General features: G+C 38.5%; 1 protein-coding gene across 1 annotated transcript in view; it reads right to left on the bottom strand.

The window, feature by feature from the left end:
- The window catches only part of COG5 (component of oligomeric golgi complex 5), a 191,061-nt gene that overhangs the window by 27,188 nt on the left and 146,866 nt on the right, over positions 1 to 17,007 (bottom strand). Inside the window, exons 12-13 of the mRNA XM_019631601.1 lie at positions 11,243 to 11,346; positions 6,363 to 6,600 (exon numbers count right to left, since the gene is read on the bottom strand). Of these exons, the coding sequence (XP_019487146.1) occupies positions 6,363 to 6,600; positions 11,243 to 11,346 (342 nt within the window). The remainder of the gene's footprint in view (positions 1 to 6,362; positions 6,601 to 11,242; positions 11,347 to 17,007) is intronic.

Genomic DNA, 17,007 nt, shown 5'->3' on the forward strand with positions numbered 1-17,007 from the left:
ACACACACACACACACACACACAAAATGAGGATTATTCAGCAAAATGACAAGTGTGGTATCAGATGTATGAACTGAATGTCAGCGCAGAGCTGGAGGGCAGTGTCCTAGAGATGGTCTTGAGGGGGACTCGTGGCCAGGTAGATTTCTCTCTAAATATAGATTCAGAGTATATACACTGTATGTCCTACGGGGAAAACTCACCGGGTTGGAAAACTCATGAAAATAGAGAATAAATAAATAAAGAGAGAAAACCCTAAGGAAGAAAAGTCAGGATTCTTGACAACAATGTAAAACAAAGCAGCTTCGAGCCAGTGCTAAACTCAAAAGCCAGTGGGTGATGGGCTGTTCCGTGGGGCCTGTTTAGTATATTCACTCATTGAGAGGCTCTGGTTTTCTTCATTTATTTTGCAATAAGCATGAAGTTAAAATGTGATTATCATGTATCTCTGAGTTGGTAATTTCCATCATCTCTCTCTCTCTCTCTCTCTCTCTCTCTCTCTCTCTCTCTCTATGTGCATACATATAATAGGTTGTTGGAAAAGTCCTGACATATTTTTCTATGTTTTTTGTTGCAAAAATGCGTCATGAGGGCTGGCCGAGTGGCGCGTTGGTTAGGAGTTGGCTTGGGACACCAGCTCTGAGAAACAGGGCCCCGGTTCGGATCCCACATGAGGGCCAGTGATGCTGTGCCCTCTACAAGCTAAGATGGTGAACAACAGCTCGGCCTGGAGCTGGGCTGCCGCGATTTGCCAGCGATGACGTAGGCTGCAGTGGGGCTGGCTGGCAGCAGGCGTGAGCTTTCCTGAGCTTTCCTGAGCTGTCCTAGCCACCGTGAGCAGCCGTCCAATGGCCAGCGAGTGACTGCCTCCCCAGGGAAGAGTGCAATGATAATACCAACATGGGCCAGTGAAGCGGTGTCCTCCACAACTAGACTGAAGAACAAAGCACAGCAACTTATGTGTTCCCCTTCCCCGATTCTCAACGTTGTTCCCCTCCCCCAATTCCACAATAAAATCTTTAAAAAAAAGAATGCGTCATGACTTTTCCAACAATTCAATATATGATGGTTTTTTACACACTGAAATTACGTTAAGTATTTTTCATGAAATGTTTTAATCAATTTTTTTCAGTTACCCTAGTGGGCTTCATCATCTTCAAAAATTAAACCAAACAACATTTGCCTTAGTACTTGATCAGGGTTGAATGTTTAAAGAAACATATGGCTAGGAAAAGAATTACAATATGAGAGAGTATGACCTCGAATGGCTGTGTAATCTATGATGATGCAGGTGATTTGTATGCCACAGGACAACTTCAAAATGCTAAGTGTTTAAAATAAATTTCTCATCCATAAAGGACCTCGAGGGTACTGAAAACCATTTTCTTCTGCCAGAATTCCGTTTAATAATAAAAGCCAGGTTTCTAAAGGGCAGGAGTGTTCCTTTTAGAGGAGGTGACTCTTCAATTAGCTGTGGATATAAAAAATGGCCAGTGCAACTGCCTCTCTCCGGCTCTCCTGTGTGGAGGGATGAGTGGTCAGCTGCAGGCCCAGTGAACTAATTACAGAGCTGTTCGCTACCCACCGACATTTGGTTAACCACGGGGCATCTCTGGATGCTCCTAGGACACTCCTGCCCTGACATTGCTCAGGAGAAAAAGGAATAGGAATTAGAACAGACATTAGAATCTTGGTTATTTTGTTTTCTTTTCTAAGACTGTACTTTCAGGCAGAGTGAAATATAGATATACATGTACACTTCAAGAACACTAGAAGACCTTAAATAGAAACTGCTAAAAGTACCACCGAGTAAATAATTTAATGCTAATTTCAACAGGCATCCTTTCCCTCAGGGAAAAAATGAAACTGAGGCGCAGGGTAGGGTGTGTGCTTCAGAGGACAGTGTGGACGAGTCCCTAAAAAGATTCTGAGTCAGCGGAACCCCAGTGGCCTTGAACAAGCTTCCTGCCTTAGAACGGCTGTGATCGTGTGGACACATAGTCCATGTGGTCACAGTAAGAAATTAATTACCTGCAGGAAACCACCTCGTGCCTTGACCTGATTGCTACGGGGCTGGCTGTATGGTGGGAACACTATGCAGATGGCACCATGCAACCACTTTCTCTTTCCCTGTACAATGGTGCCGGTGGGGAGAAATTAGGATTCCTAAAGAAATCTTTAACATACATTATTATCTGTCTTTGTAACTGGACTTTATGCCAAATAATCAGCATTCCCAAACATACTCCATTGGCCCCTTCTTGAGCAATTTCTCTTTCTGTTCCTAATGCCAGAATGGCAGGCACTTTTCTTACAAGAACACTTTTCAAATTCTCAGAGGATCTGTGTATTCCTGATTCCAGTGACCTTGATGGCTTGGTTTAATTTTGACTACAAATTGGTAGAAGTTTCAATAATGAGGCAGTCAAAGGCTTTGTAGTCCCCAGTTGATACCTGTCACGAATACAAATGCCAGGGTGATGTTGTTTGTTTTGACTGACCCTAGAAAAATACTTCCAACCAAGTTCAATTCAAAAAGCTGAGATGCAAGAGCACATAATTGCAGTTGTGGCAAGAAACCAACTCAAGGGCCAGCTGAGTGGCGCATTGGTTACAAGTTGGCTTGGGAGCACCAGCTTTGAGAAGCAGGGCCCCAGTTCGGATCCCAAATGAGGGCCAATGACACTGCGCCCTCTACAGCTAAGGTGGTGAACAACAGCTCAACCTGGAGCTGGGCTGCTGTTGAGTCGCCGGCGAAGGCATAGGCTGCAGCCCCTGCTGCAGTGGGCTGCCGTGAGCTAACATGAGTGTCTGGCAGCCAGGATGAGCAGCTGGCAGCTGGTGTGAGCTGCCGTGAGCTGCCATAAGTGGCTGTCCAATGGCTGGTGAGCTACTGCCTCACTTGGGTAGAGTGCAATGATAATACCAACATGGGCCAGTGAAGCGACGTCCTCCACAACTAGACTGAAGAACAAAAGGACAGCAACTTATCTGTTCCCCTTCCCGGATTCCCCAATGCGGTTCCCCTCCCCCAATTCCACAATAAAATCTTAAAAAAACAAAAAACAAAAAAAACAACTCAAAACCCCAAATTCATTTTAATTTTTTTAAATATGGGGGATTGAATGATATAAAAGTTGGACAATATTTGCCAAAATTACTGGTCACAGGTATGATTATGACAGTGCTTCCTTGTATCTCTCCTGTGCCCCCAACACACAGGCCCAAGAGTCACTCCCAAGGTGAGTGAGTGCAGGGATGTTCTAAAATTGGGGTACATGGTTCAGATGTGAACAAAGGAGTCGGCATCACACAGACTGCAGCAGCCAGTGTCACTGCAGGGCTGGAAAACACACAATTAACACTGAGGAAGTGCTGCGTTGTAAACACCTTTCCTAAATATATTTAAGGAAGATGTTTGCAAACAACACCTCGGATAAGGAAGGGGCTAATATCCAAAATATATATATAAGGAACTCATACAACTCAACAACAAAAAAACCAAACAATCCAATTAAAAACTGGGCAGAGGACCTGAAGAGACGTTTCTCCAAAGAGGATATAGAGATGGCCAACAGATATATGAAAAGATGCTCAACTTCACTAGCTATTAGGGAAATACACATCAAAACGACAATGAGATACCACCTCATACCTGTTAGAATGGCTATCATCATCAAGACAAATAATAAGTGTTGGAGAGGTTGCGGAGAAAAAAGAACCCTCATACACTGTTGGTGGGAATGTAAATTGGTACAGCCGCTATGGTAAACATATGGAGGTTCCTCAAAAAATTAAGAATAGAATTACCAAACGACCCAGCAATCCTTCTCCTGGGTATCTACCCCAAAAATCTGAAAACATTTATCTGTAAAGATATATGTGCTCCGATATTCACTGCAGCTTTATTTATGGCGGCCAAGACATGGAAACAACCAGTGTCCTTTGATAGATGATTGGATAAAGAAGATGTGGTATACAAACGCAATGGAAAACTACTCTGCCATAAGAAAAGATGAAATAGTACCATTTGAGACAACATGGATGGATCTTGAGATTGTTATTCTAAGTGAAATAAATCAGACAGAAAAAATCAAGAACTATATGACTTCACTGATACCTGGGATGTAAAACTGAAAGCAACAAACGAACAAGACAAACAAACAAAAACTCATAGACACAGACAACAGTTAAGTGGTTACCAGAGGGTAAGGGGGGAGGGGCTGTAGTAGAAGAGGGAAAAGGGGGTCAAATACATGGTGATGGAAGGAGAACTGACTCTGGGTGGTGAGCTCACAATGCAATATTTAGATGATGTATTAAAGAAATGTACACTTGAAACCTATATAATTTTACTAACCAATGTCACCCCAATAAATTTACTAAAAATTAAAGGAAAAAAGAAAAACATAGGATGCCTTAGAGCATAAATTAGTAATGATGATTGATGAGTTTCATTTATCTTAAGGGAAGGGACCTGGAGAAAGATCTGGTTTATTAGGTAATATGTCTTAAAAAAGACAGAATGCCAAATAAAATTCTGAATGATGCAGTTTTAGGAATGAGGCAGTTCAGCCCTGCCACTGGATGCTAGGCGTTCTGAACAGGTGCCAGCCGCCACAGCAAGGGTTAAAGGACCATGCTTTCCATATAACAAGATGCAGAAGTAGCGTATCATTAAAATAAAAAGCAAAAACAAAAAAAAAAAGCCTTCCCACAGCACAGCCGCTCTGCTCTGGCCATCTCTCGCTTGTCTCCTGCTCGGCTGCCACTCTAATTGGACTTGAAGTGCTGCCTCCAGGAAAGTGACTCAAGAACCAGCTGGAGCAGAATGCAAATAAACTGGTGGGGGAGGGAGCCCAGGGGCGAGGAGAGGCTAGGAAAAGAAAAACAAAATTAAGGAGGAAAGGGGAAGGGAAAAACAAACGCTGCTTTCAGTGTAGCTCACACTGTTTCTAATAAATAAGAGCAGGTCCTGGTATATCACTGCGTCTTTATTTCAGTAACAGCTTGTATGCTCAGCAAGGGAGAAGGCAGTATTTATATAGAATTTTCTTTAAGCTCAAGTTTACCTATAACAAAGCCAAAGGTACAGATGCTTGAGAATAAAGCTGATAGAAATGGGAAAGGTAAAAGGAGCCACATTAATTTCTATTTTCATGCTGAGGCTACTGAAGGCATGTTTCCCAAAGGAAGGCTCTTTACGAGTCTAGTGGTCTCAAGTATATCATTTGGGGATGAAAATGACTTACTCTAGACCAACTGATATGCAAAGGGCTTAGCTCATGAAACATTACGTTATGTACTTGATTCTTCTTGTGACTCTATCAGATATGAGGGAGCTTCAGACAGCCACCATCCTGGTACAGCGGTCAGCCATATCCCTTCGGAGGTGCAGGGACAATGACATGCTCACAGATACACACAGGAATAAACAGGGACATTACAATGTGCCTATCTTCATAAGCAGGGAGGACCTGGGAAACTACTATGAATAATACACTTGAATAACTATTAGACTAGCAAATCTAACAGCTTTGAAAGGCTTAAAAGTGGGTTCACCTTTGACATGCTATGTAAATACAAATTATCGTTTCTGAACCTTTTAATGAAAGTGTGTACTTGAGATGTTTCTTCTTTGCCTCTGATACTATTATTATAAAAGGCTTTAAAAAATGTCTAAAGAACAAAGAAAAAAAACCTCTTTCTGTACAAGCGGATTATGGTTCTGTTATTTTAATGTCATTTTACATCATTCACATCACATAGCTTGGAATGATTTCAAGGCTGGCCACACAGAGGAAAGGTACTCCTACAGGAGACCAGATGCTCAGACTTTCTCTGCCTGGCCCACAGTGCATCTGAATGAGTTAGAACGCTGTCCTGGAATGCTGGGCGGCAGGGTGGGGGTGGGGTGGGGGACACAGATGTGCTGGAGTTCTCTCTCTTTACACTACAACAGACAGCCCCTTGACACTGTTTCAGGGATAAATTTCATTGCCTACATCATTTTTCAGTAAGGTTAATCAATTACTTATCAATACTGACCTGGTGGGATAGTAAAATAGTGAGAAAGCCCCATATTATGTAAAAGTAGTAATGCTGCTTTACTGTGGAATGCGCTACTTCACCTTAACTTTGAAGTACCGAAGATGAGTGGTGATTCTTTTGTTAAATACAAAGAAAAAATATCTACTATGAAAGTATCTTTACAGTTTTTTGTTTTTTACCAATTAGGTATAAACAAATTTACTTATCTTCATAATTCAAGTGTTTAAAACACCAACGAATATTTAGTCTTTTGTTTGATAGGTAATATGGAGGCTGAAACGTTTTCCGCTTTGTAGCTATGCATCCATTTACCTGTGCAAAATCAGCAGCCAGTCGCATTTTTCCACCTTCACCAAGAGGTCTTATGAGGCTGGCATTGCGGATAAAAAGTTCAATTGCTCTTTGGGCAATAGCTTCAGTGTTGTCAAAGACAAAATCCAAGCATTCGAAGTGCTTAAAGTAGTCACTCATGACTCTGGCAATGAAGCCCTGGAGTTCCTTCATGTACAGAGAGCAGGGAACATCGGGCTTTCCTGAGGTGGGTAACGACCTGCAAAAGGATAAAACCGTCAATGCACTAAAAGCGCCCCTTTGACTTCTGTTCCTCCCTCGGCCTATTTCACTCCTAAGCACTGTTTCCTCTTAAAGTTTAGAAAAGGCATTCTTTATTTTTGCTAAGAGTTAAAGAACATAAAACAATGTTTAAGTTACATTCTAAAGACTGCTTTAAGATGCTGGGGAGATTATCGAAGGAATCTCAGGATCCATTTACCTAAAGATTATTAGAAATGAAATAGACAACCACCTGTCTTGGATAAGTCATACGAGTGCCTTATGCCCTTTGACCTCTAAGGTCTCGCCCAGCTTTACAACTCTCCACCCCTTCACAAGGTTTGCTCGTTTGCGAATAAATCAATAATGGATCCTGAAATGGCATTTTACACTTTGTAATGACAGAAAATGCTACCTTCCCCAAACAAATTCTTGGCAAAGACATTTCTGCTCTTGTGCTACTGTGGATCTGATCAGTCCAATAGTAGCATTCTGATGGTGGAATTGGTTATGTAACAATACACATGGTTTGCAATTTTTTCCTCCCAGATGAGGAAGTTTGGAAAGGCTTTAATTTGGATCAACAGATGATGCCAGCTGACGTTCCATGAAATGCTATTTATAATTTATAAATGTTTATAATTGCTCTTTAAAGAATATGTTAAAAGAATGTGAAATATTTATAGGAAAGTAGAATTATACCAAAATTAGAAATCACCTGATAATAATTAGCTAGCCAATGAGATCACTGGCTACATAATACTGAATCATTTTAAAAAAATAAGTGTTTCCATATTCTAAGGATGATATAGAGAAACTGGTGATGGTCTAGAAAGAACAGATATGACTCAAATGCCTAGAGCCACAGAATGAGGGGAACTTAATTATTTTCAAATTAGAGCAATGGTTATTATAAGTAGGATGCTAACCAAAGGTCTTTCCCTTCCAGAAGCAGACAGAAACAGAGAAAGGAGGCTTATGTTCCAGCAGGAAGAGACTGTACTAAGATGTAGGAAGGACCTAACAGTGGCAAGGCCATGGACAGGGGCATGGCAGAATGTGACTGTTTGCGGTGTCACGGAGTGGAGTGCTGCTTGGTACAGAGTGCAGGCACAACCGCAGTGAGTGACGGCAGTCTTCACATGGGGTTTGGTTTTGCCCGATTCAGACCACTGCTTGGCCTATCTTTATCCAGGTTTCATCGGTCCAAAGGGCAAGTTTGGGGGGGAAAAAAGCTACCAATCTCTTTCACATATCTCCTTATGTTTCATCAAAAGCCCTGTTGTTATCTTGGTATGACTCTGGAGGATTGTAGGATTGTTCAAGAATTTTAATTTGGTCAGTAGAAATGATTTCCTTGAGGATTAGAAAATAACACACTAAAACAAGTTCCATAAACATGTGTTGATATAAGTAAAATAAAACAGTTTCTTACCCCAAATCTTGAAATATGTATTGTCAATTCTCAGTGTGAATTAGAAGCTTGATTTAAATTTACTGGAATATAAAACTTGCTTGGCAATTGCTAAAGCTCAGTTTTTTAAACTGTTCCAAAGCTTTTAGTAAGAGGTTCTCTAATAAAGTGTAGTAGTAGGTTGTGCAGAAATTTAAGGGTCTTCATAGTGACAGCCTACATATAGAAGTTGAAGATAGAAAGACTCAGCAAACGCACACTGAGAAGTGGTAGGTGATTATCTTCCTGTCACATGTGTAACTCTCCCCTCCTCACAGGTGTTCATCCACCACTTCAAGGATGCAGGGTCCTCCCACTTTTACTGTCTTCCCTCTCCCATTCAAAGTAATTGGACATGAGTCATTTTACATTAAATAAAGGAATTTCAATCAATGTACTATGTCAATCACACATTTACATTTTAAGCTTTATCTAATTTTGAAAGAAATACACTGATCCTATCGAATAGATTTCAAATACCTGGAAACTGTGTTGAGTATTCTTTTTAAACATTAGGGGATTCTGTAATCACACTGCAGATAAGGTTGGCCTAGAAGGTAAATCTGATTTGTTCTTTTTACCTAGAATAAGGGTAGAGGGCATGGAAGGGCAGGTATTCACTAATGTTTGTCCAAGTGTGTTCCTTGTGGGCTGGCCCTACCATAAAAGTGATGCCTACTTATTGAAGTTCAAGCCAACTTTACCTTATATTTCACGTAAGCTATACATATATAAAATAACATACTAGAATTACTAATAATAAGAGTCTAGAAAGTGGAGAAATTACTATCATGGGAGTGATACTTTAAATACACTAAGAAACAAGTGTATTTGCATACACGCTCCTATACTGCTATGTATGGGAAATGACCTGCAGTGGAACCTCAAACATCCGCTGTATATGGAGAGAGAGCTGAAATGGAGCCATCCATTTCATCCAAGGCCATTTGGGGGGGAATAATACTATATACCTTAAAACAGCGCCTCACACTCATGGCAATCCTATCAGAGAACCAACCTGGCTCCCTAGTATTTAAGCAAACTGGTAAAAAACATACTTATTTGGGAAACCAACTTTTAACATCCAATGTGCTCCAAGAAGGCACTAGTTGTGGCTTTTGAACACATTATTGAAGTAAATCTGACCACTCATGAGCAAGCCTCTAAAGATCGCTTCCTTTTTGCTCCCGTTTCAGAGGCATTGGTGATTGTCTACATGGAACATTTCAGATCACTTTTGAACAAAATTCATTTCTTCCCAAAGAGCATTTTTGTAGAATCCACTTTACCCTTCTGTGCTTCCTACTATTATTAAAAATAGAGACCGAAATAATAACATTAAAAATAGAGTTTTCAAAAGATACTTTGTAAATTAAATGATAAATTATTTGAAAAATTAGAGGATGGTGTAATAATTACACAATTTTTCTACAAACATGGCTGGAAGTTTAATAAAGTAGATATTCTTTTAAACAACAAGAATATAAAGAGAAGCAGTACAGTTCAAAAATAATAACGAAGTATGAACTAGGAATATATATATATAGATATATATAGATATATATCTATATATATATATCTACATTTTAATATTTAGATGTTTAGCTTAAATTGTTTTAAAATTCATCCTAAGCATGTAAATAACAATTCCAAATTCTCCATTGAGACAATTTTCTAATACACAGAGTTAAAACCATTTCACTCTATTTAAAAAGATTTCAACAAGTGTTTGCGAGGATAAAGAGAAAAAGGAACCCTTATGTACAGTTGGTGGGATTGTAAATTGGTGCAGCCACTATGGAAAACAGTACGGACGTTCCTCAAAAAATTAAAAACAGAACTACCTTATGACCCAGCAATTCCACTTCTGGGTATTTATCCAAAGAAATCCAACACACTAATTAGAAAAGATATATGCACCCCTATGTTCACTGAAGCACTATTTACAATAGCCAAGATATGGATGCAACCTAAGTGCCCATCAACAGACAAATGGATAAAGATGGAATGGATACAATGGAACATTACTCAGCCATAAAACAGAATGGACTCTTGCCACTTGTGACATCATGGATGGACCTACAGGGTATTATGCTAAGTGAAATAAGTTAGACAGAGAAAGACAAATACCATATGATTTCCTTATATGTAGAATCTAAAAAACAAAATAAAGAAATAAACAAAACAGAAACAAACTCATAGATACAGAGAACAAATTGATGGTTGCCAGATGGAAGGGGATGCGGGGGGTGGGTGAAAAAAGCGGAAGGGGTTAAGATGTACAAATTGCCAAATATAAATATAGTCACGGGGATATAAAATACAGTATAAGAAATATAGTCAATAATATTGTAATAACTGTATGGTGCCAAGTGGGTACTAGGCTTATCATGGTGATGTCTTCCTAAGTTATATAAATGTCTAATCACTGTGCTGTATACCTGAAACTAATATAATATTGAGTTGTTGGAAAAGCCATGACGTATTTTTTTCTATGTTTTTCGTTGCAAAAATGCGTCATGACTTTTCCGACAACCCAGTATTTGTGCCGACTGTATTTGAAAACTACCAAAAAATTTAAATAAATAAATAAAAGGGTTTCAGTAAACACTGGGCTAGGAACCATGGCTCTTATTCACAAGATACATATGATACGGAAAAACAGGACACATATGAAACAGCTATGCAATAATACCAAAATGTTTACAGCTAAGTGTGACATGATCAGATTAGATTACTGAGAAAAAAACTCGAGGAAAAAAAAAATCACTCTTTGAGGGGAAGTGGCCCAAGCTTGCCCTCAGAGCCGGAGCGGGATTCAGACAAGCGCAGAGGCAGAGGCAGGACAGCTCATGTAAGTAATACCATGCCTGTGTCAGAGCTCAAATCAGCGTATTTGTGAGAAGCAAAGGAAAAAAAGATTGGAAAGTCCTAGTGCCAAGCTGAGTCCTGCAGATGTTAATGATTCTATGTTTCAATGACAGGAAAGAAACGATGAAAACAGTAAGTGAAAAATTCTAATCTGCTAAATAGCACTCACAATGGATAAAGCAGCGTAAGGTTGGAGGCCAGTCCTGTCACAAGAGGACCAAGCCCTAGATGGCAGGAGACAGGGAGTAGGGGTCGAGAAGAGAATGAAAAACGAACATAATAAATGTTAGTGAAAATTTTGGTTTAAAGTTATTACCCAGAAAAGTCTTCCTGATGCATGGTGATGATTATGGCCTCTATAGCGTCTCCCACTGAAGTCAGTAAGGGCTTCACAGCATTTCCCATAAGATCATGGATCGTCTAAAAAGAAAAGGAAGGAAGGAGAAGCAAAATTAAAGAAGACGACACAAAATGTGAGAAGCATTTTGACCAGAAGTTTTCATATTGTATCAAATTCAGACTATATACAGTTTAACTATAACAACTCAACGGAAGTCTGCTCCTCTCCCTAACTGCTGTAAGTAATGATTTTTGAAGCTTAAACTATGAAGAACATGGCACTGAAAAATCTCAACTCCCACACTGCTCTTATATTTTTAAAAGTTCAATGGTCAAATGAGCCCCTGGAGAAAGGAGCAAATAGGAATAACGCCACTTACAAAGTAAAGATAAAAAGAACTCATTTTTTAAAGTTTCTGGAAAGAGCGAGGCAACGACATCATATGCTTGTAACCAGAGAATATAATAAATATACTGGTGATTCTTATAGGGTAGAAAGCTAGGCATTTCGTGACTTAGGTTCCTATTCAGAATTTTACGGCAATGATTCTCAACTGGGGGCAATCCTGCTGCCCAGAAGACATTTGGAAATGTTCGGAGGCCTTCTTGATGATCACAACTGGGGTGGGGGCTAAGGGGTCTGCTACTAGCATCTAGTGGGTAGAGGATAGAGATGCTGCCAAACAGCCTACAATGCACAGGCCAGTGCCCCACAACAAAGAACTACAATGACAGTAGTGCTAAGACTGAAAAACTATTCTTCAATGAGGTATAATCACTGGTTAGGTTATTTAAGACCCTAGGCTTTCGCTATGGGTTTTTAGTGTTAAAATACTGACTGGACCTCAGTAAACACTCAAAATCTAAAATTTAAGTCAATTATATATATTTCAGTGATGATTATATAGAATGAAGATGGATGACTTTGGCTCATACAAATGATTTCGACCAATGAGAAAAGTTTAAATAGGACCCTTCCTTATTTATTGAATTCCTAAATGTCATCTCTAGCGCTCTCGGGGAGCTCGCAATCTAGTGACAATAGATAACGAGTTAGAGTCATATCAGCGCTCTGTAGAACACTGGGGATCACGGGGAGACCTCCATCTTACACTGAGAGGATCTAAAAAACAAAAGGTGTTGCTTGAACAGAATTTCAAAGGACAAAGAGGTAAGAACCACTTGAAGAAGGGTGGGGTTAGGAGGGTTTATGTTAAAGGCTGAGGAGTCTGGGAGAGCTGATGCATTTAAGGAACTGCAAAGCATTCAATTCAGATAGTGTGAAGCGCCTGCCTACGTGGAAGACAGCCAGGCGGCAGGTGGGCTCTGTGATGGCCACTAAGGAGCTGGAAGTTTATCCTGAAGGGACTGGGAAACCAATGATGGCTTTTAAGCAATGAGAAAAGTGTGGTTAAAGATTTGAATCTGGGAAAAATCATGTTGGCTAGTTGACTGGCTAAATTAGACCACAGGCAGGAAGACACAGCAGTAGTACAGATGCAAAATGGTGAGCACCTGAACCAAACCAGAGGTGTGGCAATGGAGGTGAGGAGACGGGATGAAGACACTTGGAAAGGACAGCAGGACTTGGTAATTCCATTTAAGGAATATGGCGTAGAAAGATTTAAGGGAATCCTTACATGTTTTTTTCTTAATGGTTTGATGGTATTATTAACTGAATGTGTAAATGCAGAAGATGCAGGGTACTCTGGGGATGGAGGGAGGAAATGATGAGCTCAGTTCTGAACATAAGTTTGAAGCGCCTATGAGAAACCCACGTGGGCCATCCATTAGGGCTGAGGTCTTCACATTTGTAATTCCTGACACATTCTGACTATATTTGGCAGTCTTTGGCTTTTAAGAGAGGAGATGAAACCAAGAGTCAATGAGATCCAAAAGGATACTTAGTAGACTAAGGCCAAACGCCATTCTAAGGTCATGCAGAAGAGGAGCCCTTGAAGGGACAAGAGGGGTCAGAGCATTTATTTATATACATTATGTGCTGGGTACTGTGTTGTATGCTTCACATATAATAACTGCACTTAAAACTCAGTTATTCCTTCCTCTAAGAATTATTAAGGTCTCTAATTTATAGAGGGGGAAGCTAAAGTAATTAGTAGCTGGGGAAACTAAAGTCAAGTAAAGGAGATTGTCTGGAGCCATAAGTGAGCAAGTGGAAACACTGGGATTTTCTAGCTGCATCTGACTTCTGCAAGCTTTTGGCTATATTTTGTCATTGGGCAGAGAAGGAGGAAGAGACCTTAGGGTACGGTGGAAATAGACAAGATTTCAAGAGGGAAGGGTTGGTTTTCTACTCCGGTATAAAGAAGTGAGTGTCTGACCATGCATCCTCCTACAAATAATCATTGAAAAAGATACCAAAAACAAGCCAAAAACCTACTGGAGGGCTCTGCAGATGGGAAAAAAAACCAAAACCAGGTAGTCTTAGAGGGGTGTGGAAATCTGGAGCAAGCAACCAGAAGAGAGTTAGTTTTCCATTTTTTTGTGTGACTCTGCTCTAAGAGTAACTAAAGTCATGGTAGCAGCAAGGCTGGGTGGCTAAAACTCTGAGAGAAAAACAAAATAAAACAAAAGCTGCAGTCGTTCAGGCCAAAGGAACAGAGGAAGAAGCCCTGGTTCAACCAGGGCTACTGGAGAGTGAAAGGGTAACCTCACAAAGGAAAATGCCAGGGGAGAAGAATGCCTAATTTTCTATTTAAACTTAGCACTAGTCTTCAGTTGACTCATTGATCAGGCATGTGCAGAGCAAACTAAAAGTGGTTTGCAACTAAGGCTTAAAGAACTGAACTGATATCTGAGGTATGGCCGACTGCAGGTATGTCAGTATACAAACTGAGTCTAATTAAGCTAAGTAATTGAGAAAGAAACATCATCAACACTCTTAGGAGCAATATAAAAAATTACTGAATCTACAGACAATAACATTCACAATATCCAGGATAAATTAAAAATTAGTACTATAACCAAAAGCTAGAAAATGTTATCAGTTCTCAAGGGAAAAGACAATCAACAGCTGACAACCCACAGATGACCCAAACTCTACAATTGTCAGGCAAGAACCTGAGTGAGGTACAGAAAAAAATGTTCCCAATAAATAAAGGACTAGGAAATCTCAGCAGAGTGATTAAAAATGTGAAAAAGAACCAAATGGAAGTTTTAAATTTAAAAAATTACACTACACACAATTAGGTATAAATGCATATCTATAAATGCAAGGTTTCTATATTTTACATAGTGTGATACAATATTAACTCTAAGAAGACTATGGAAAGTTAAGATACAATATGGTAATCCACAGAGGAACCACTAAAAAAAAAACACCAATCAGGCAAAGATAAAAATCTAATAAAATCTAATAAAAAAATGGAATTAAAAATTTTTTAAAAATAATCCAAAAGGGGCAGAAAAGAGGGAAAAAAGGAAAGAAAAAAATTTTGAATAAACAAAAAATAAAACTATATACTGAAATAAAGGCTTATTAATAATTGTATTATGTGAATGGACTAAACACTCCAATGAAAAGGTAAAGATTATCAATCAGAACAGACAAAACGCAATACCCAGCTACGTACTGTGTACAAAAGATGCACTTTAAAAATAAAGACACAGAGAAGTTCAAAATAAAGGGTTAGAAGACATACCATGTAAAAACTAAGCATAAAAAGGCTGGAATAGCTAAATTAATATCAGGGAAAATGGACTGCATGACAATAACTATTAACAAAAGCTAAAGAGAGAGATTTCATAACAATAAAAGGGTCAGTTCATCAGGAAGGTGTAAGAATGATAAATGCACATGTAACAGAGCTTCGACAGAACTAGCAAAACAGCTTCAAAATTGTCAAGAATTGACAAAAATAAAAGAAATAAAAAAAAATCATAGTAGAAAACTGTAACTCCTGTCTTTCAGCAATAGATAGAACTACATAAAATACCAGTTACAGACATAGAAGATCTGAACACATCATACCTTGACTTAATGCACATTTATAGAACACTACACTCAACAACTGCAGATTATACATTTTTGTCAACCACACACGATTCATTCACCAAGACAGGCCACATGCTATGCCATAAAACAAGACAAGAAATTTAAAATAACTGGAATCATACAGAGTATGTTTAATTAAATTAGAATTAAATTAGAAATCAATAACAAGATATCTAGGAAAACCACAAATAACTGAGGAAAAAAAAGCCTTCTAAATAATTCATGAAGTAAAGAAGAAATCACAAAGAAAATTAGAAAATGTTGCAAGCTCAATAAAGATAAAGGCACAACATATCAAAATTGAAATGCTTACAGGGAAATTTACAACTTTTTACATGTTTATTTTGGGAATAAAAAGGTCTAAGTCAATGGCATAAGGTCTCAAAAAATTTTTAAAAGGCAAAGAAAATACAAAGTAAGTAGAAAGAAATAAAAAGGACAAAAATAGAAATCAGTGAAATAGGAAGGCAAATAAGAGAGAAAATTAATAAAGCCAAAAGTTGGTTCTTTGAAAACATCAATAAAATTGATAAACCCCTAGCTAAACTGATCAAGAAAAACAAAAGTGAACATAAGTCATCAGTATAAAAAATGAAAAAGAGGTTATCATTATAGGTCCTAAGCACATTAAAAGCACAATAAGAGAATATCATGTTGCAACACTGTTGTGACTAATTAGATAACTTAGATGGCTAGACAAACACCTAGAAAGTTACAAAGTATCAAAGTTTATTCAATAAATAACCTGAATAGTCCTTCATGTATTAAACAAATTAAATTTGTAGTTATAAACGTTCTATAACAAAAACTACAGGCCCAGATGGCTTCACTGGTACACTCTACTAAGCACTTAAGGAGAAAACACAAAGTCTACACAAATTTTGTCAGAAAACAGAGCAGAAGAAACAATTCCAAACCTAATTAGTGAGGCCAGTATTAACTTGATATGAAAACCAGACAAAGAATTACAAGAAAACTATATACTAATATCCTTTATGATTATAGATACAAACTTCTTTAACAAATATTAAGTAAATCAAATCCAGGAATACATAAAAGGGTAATACATCATGACCAAGGTCAGTTAGATATTTGAAAATAAATTCCTCTAAAGTATTTTAACAGAATAAAGGAGTAAAACCATATGATCATTTAAATAGATACAGAAAAAGCTATTTGATGAAACAACACCATTTATAATTTTTAAAATAAGTCTCAGTAAACTAGGAATAGAAGGGAACTTGTTTAATCTCATGAAGGCCGTCTGAGACCTAAAACCTACAGGTAACATCACACTTAAAGCGCTTTCCTCAAGATCAGCATCTCTCTCACCATCTCCTTTCAGCCCTGTCCTAGAGCTCCTAGCCAGTGAAACAGGGAATGGGGAAAACAGACGTAAAGCTCAGAAAGAAAGAGCTAAAACTGTCTCTACTTGTATATGATGTAATGGTTTACACAGAAAACTTAGAGCTAGATGAGGTTTTCCACTTAGGGAAAATATAAAACAGGAAGAGAATGTGTTCATTTAAAGAACAGGCAGATGATCAACAACTATCAGAGGAAACTGGGAAAGGAGACTAGATCGTATTTCATAAGCGAGTTACAAAGCAGGGAAGTGTGTCATACATTGTGAAAAGATTTACCTAAAATAGCTAAGATTACAAAAAATTGAAGCCTCAGCAATCTGGAACATTCCCTTATATAGAACATGAAACCTTCACAAGGGA

The sequence above is a fragment of the Hipposideros armiger genome, unplaced genomic scaffold, assembly GCF_001890085.2.
Source record: "Hipposideros armiger isolate ML-2016 unplaced genomic scaffold, ASM189008v1 scaffold_1017, whole genome shotgun sequence".
NCBI lineage: Eukaryota > Metazoa > Chordata > Mammalia > Chiroptera > Hipposideridae > Hipposideros > Hipposideros armiger.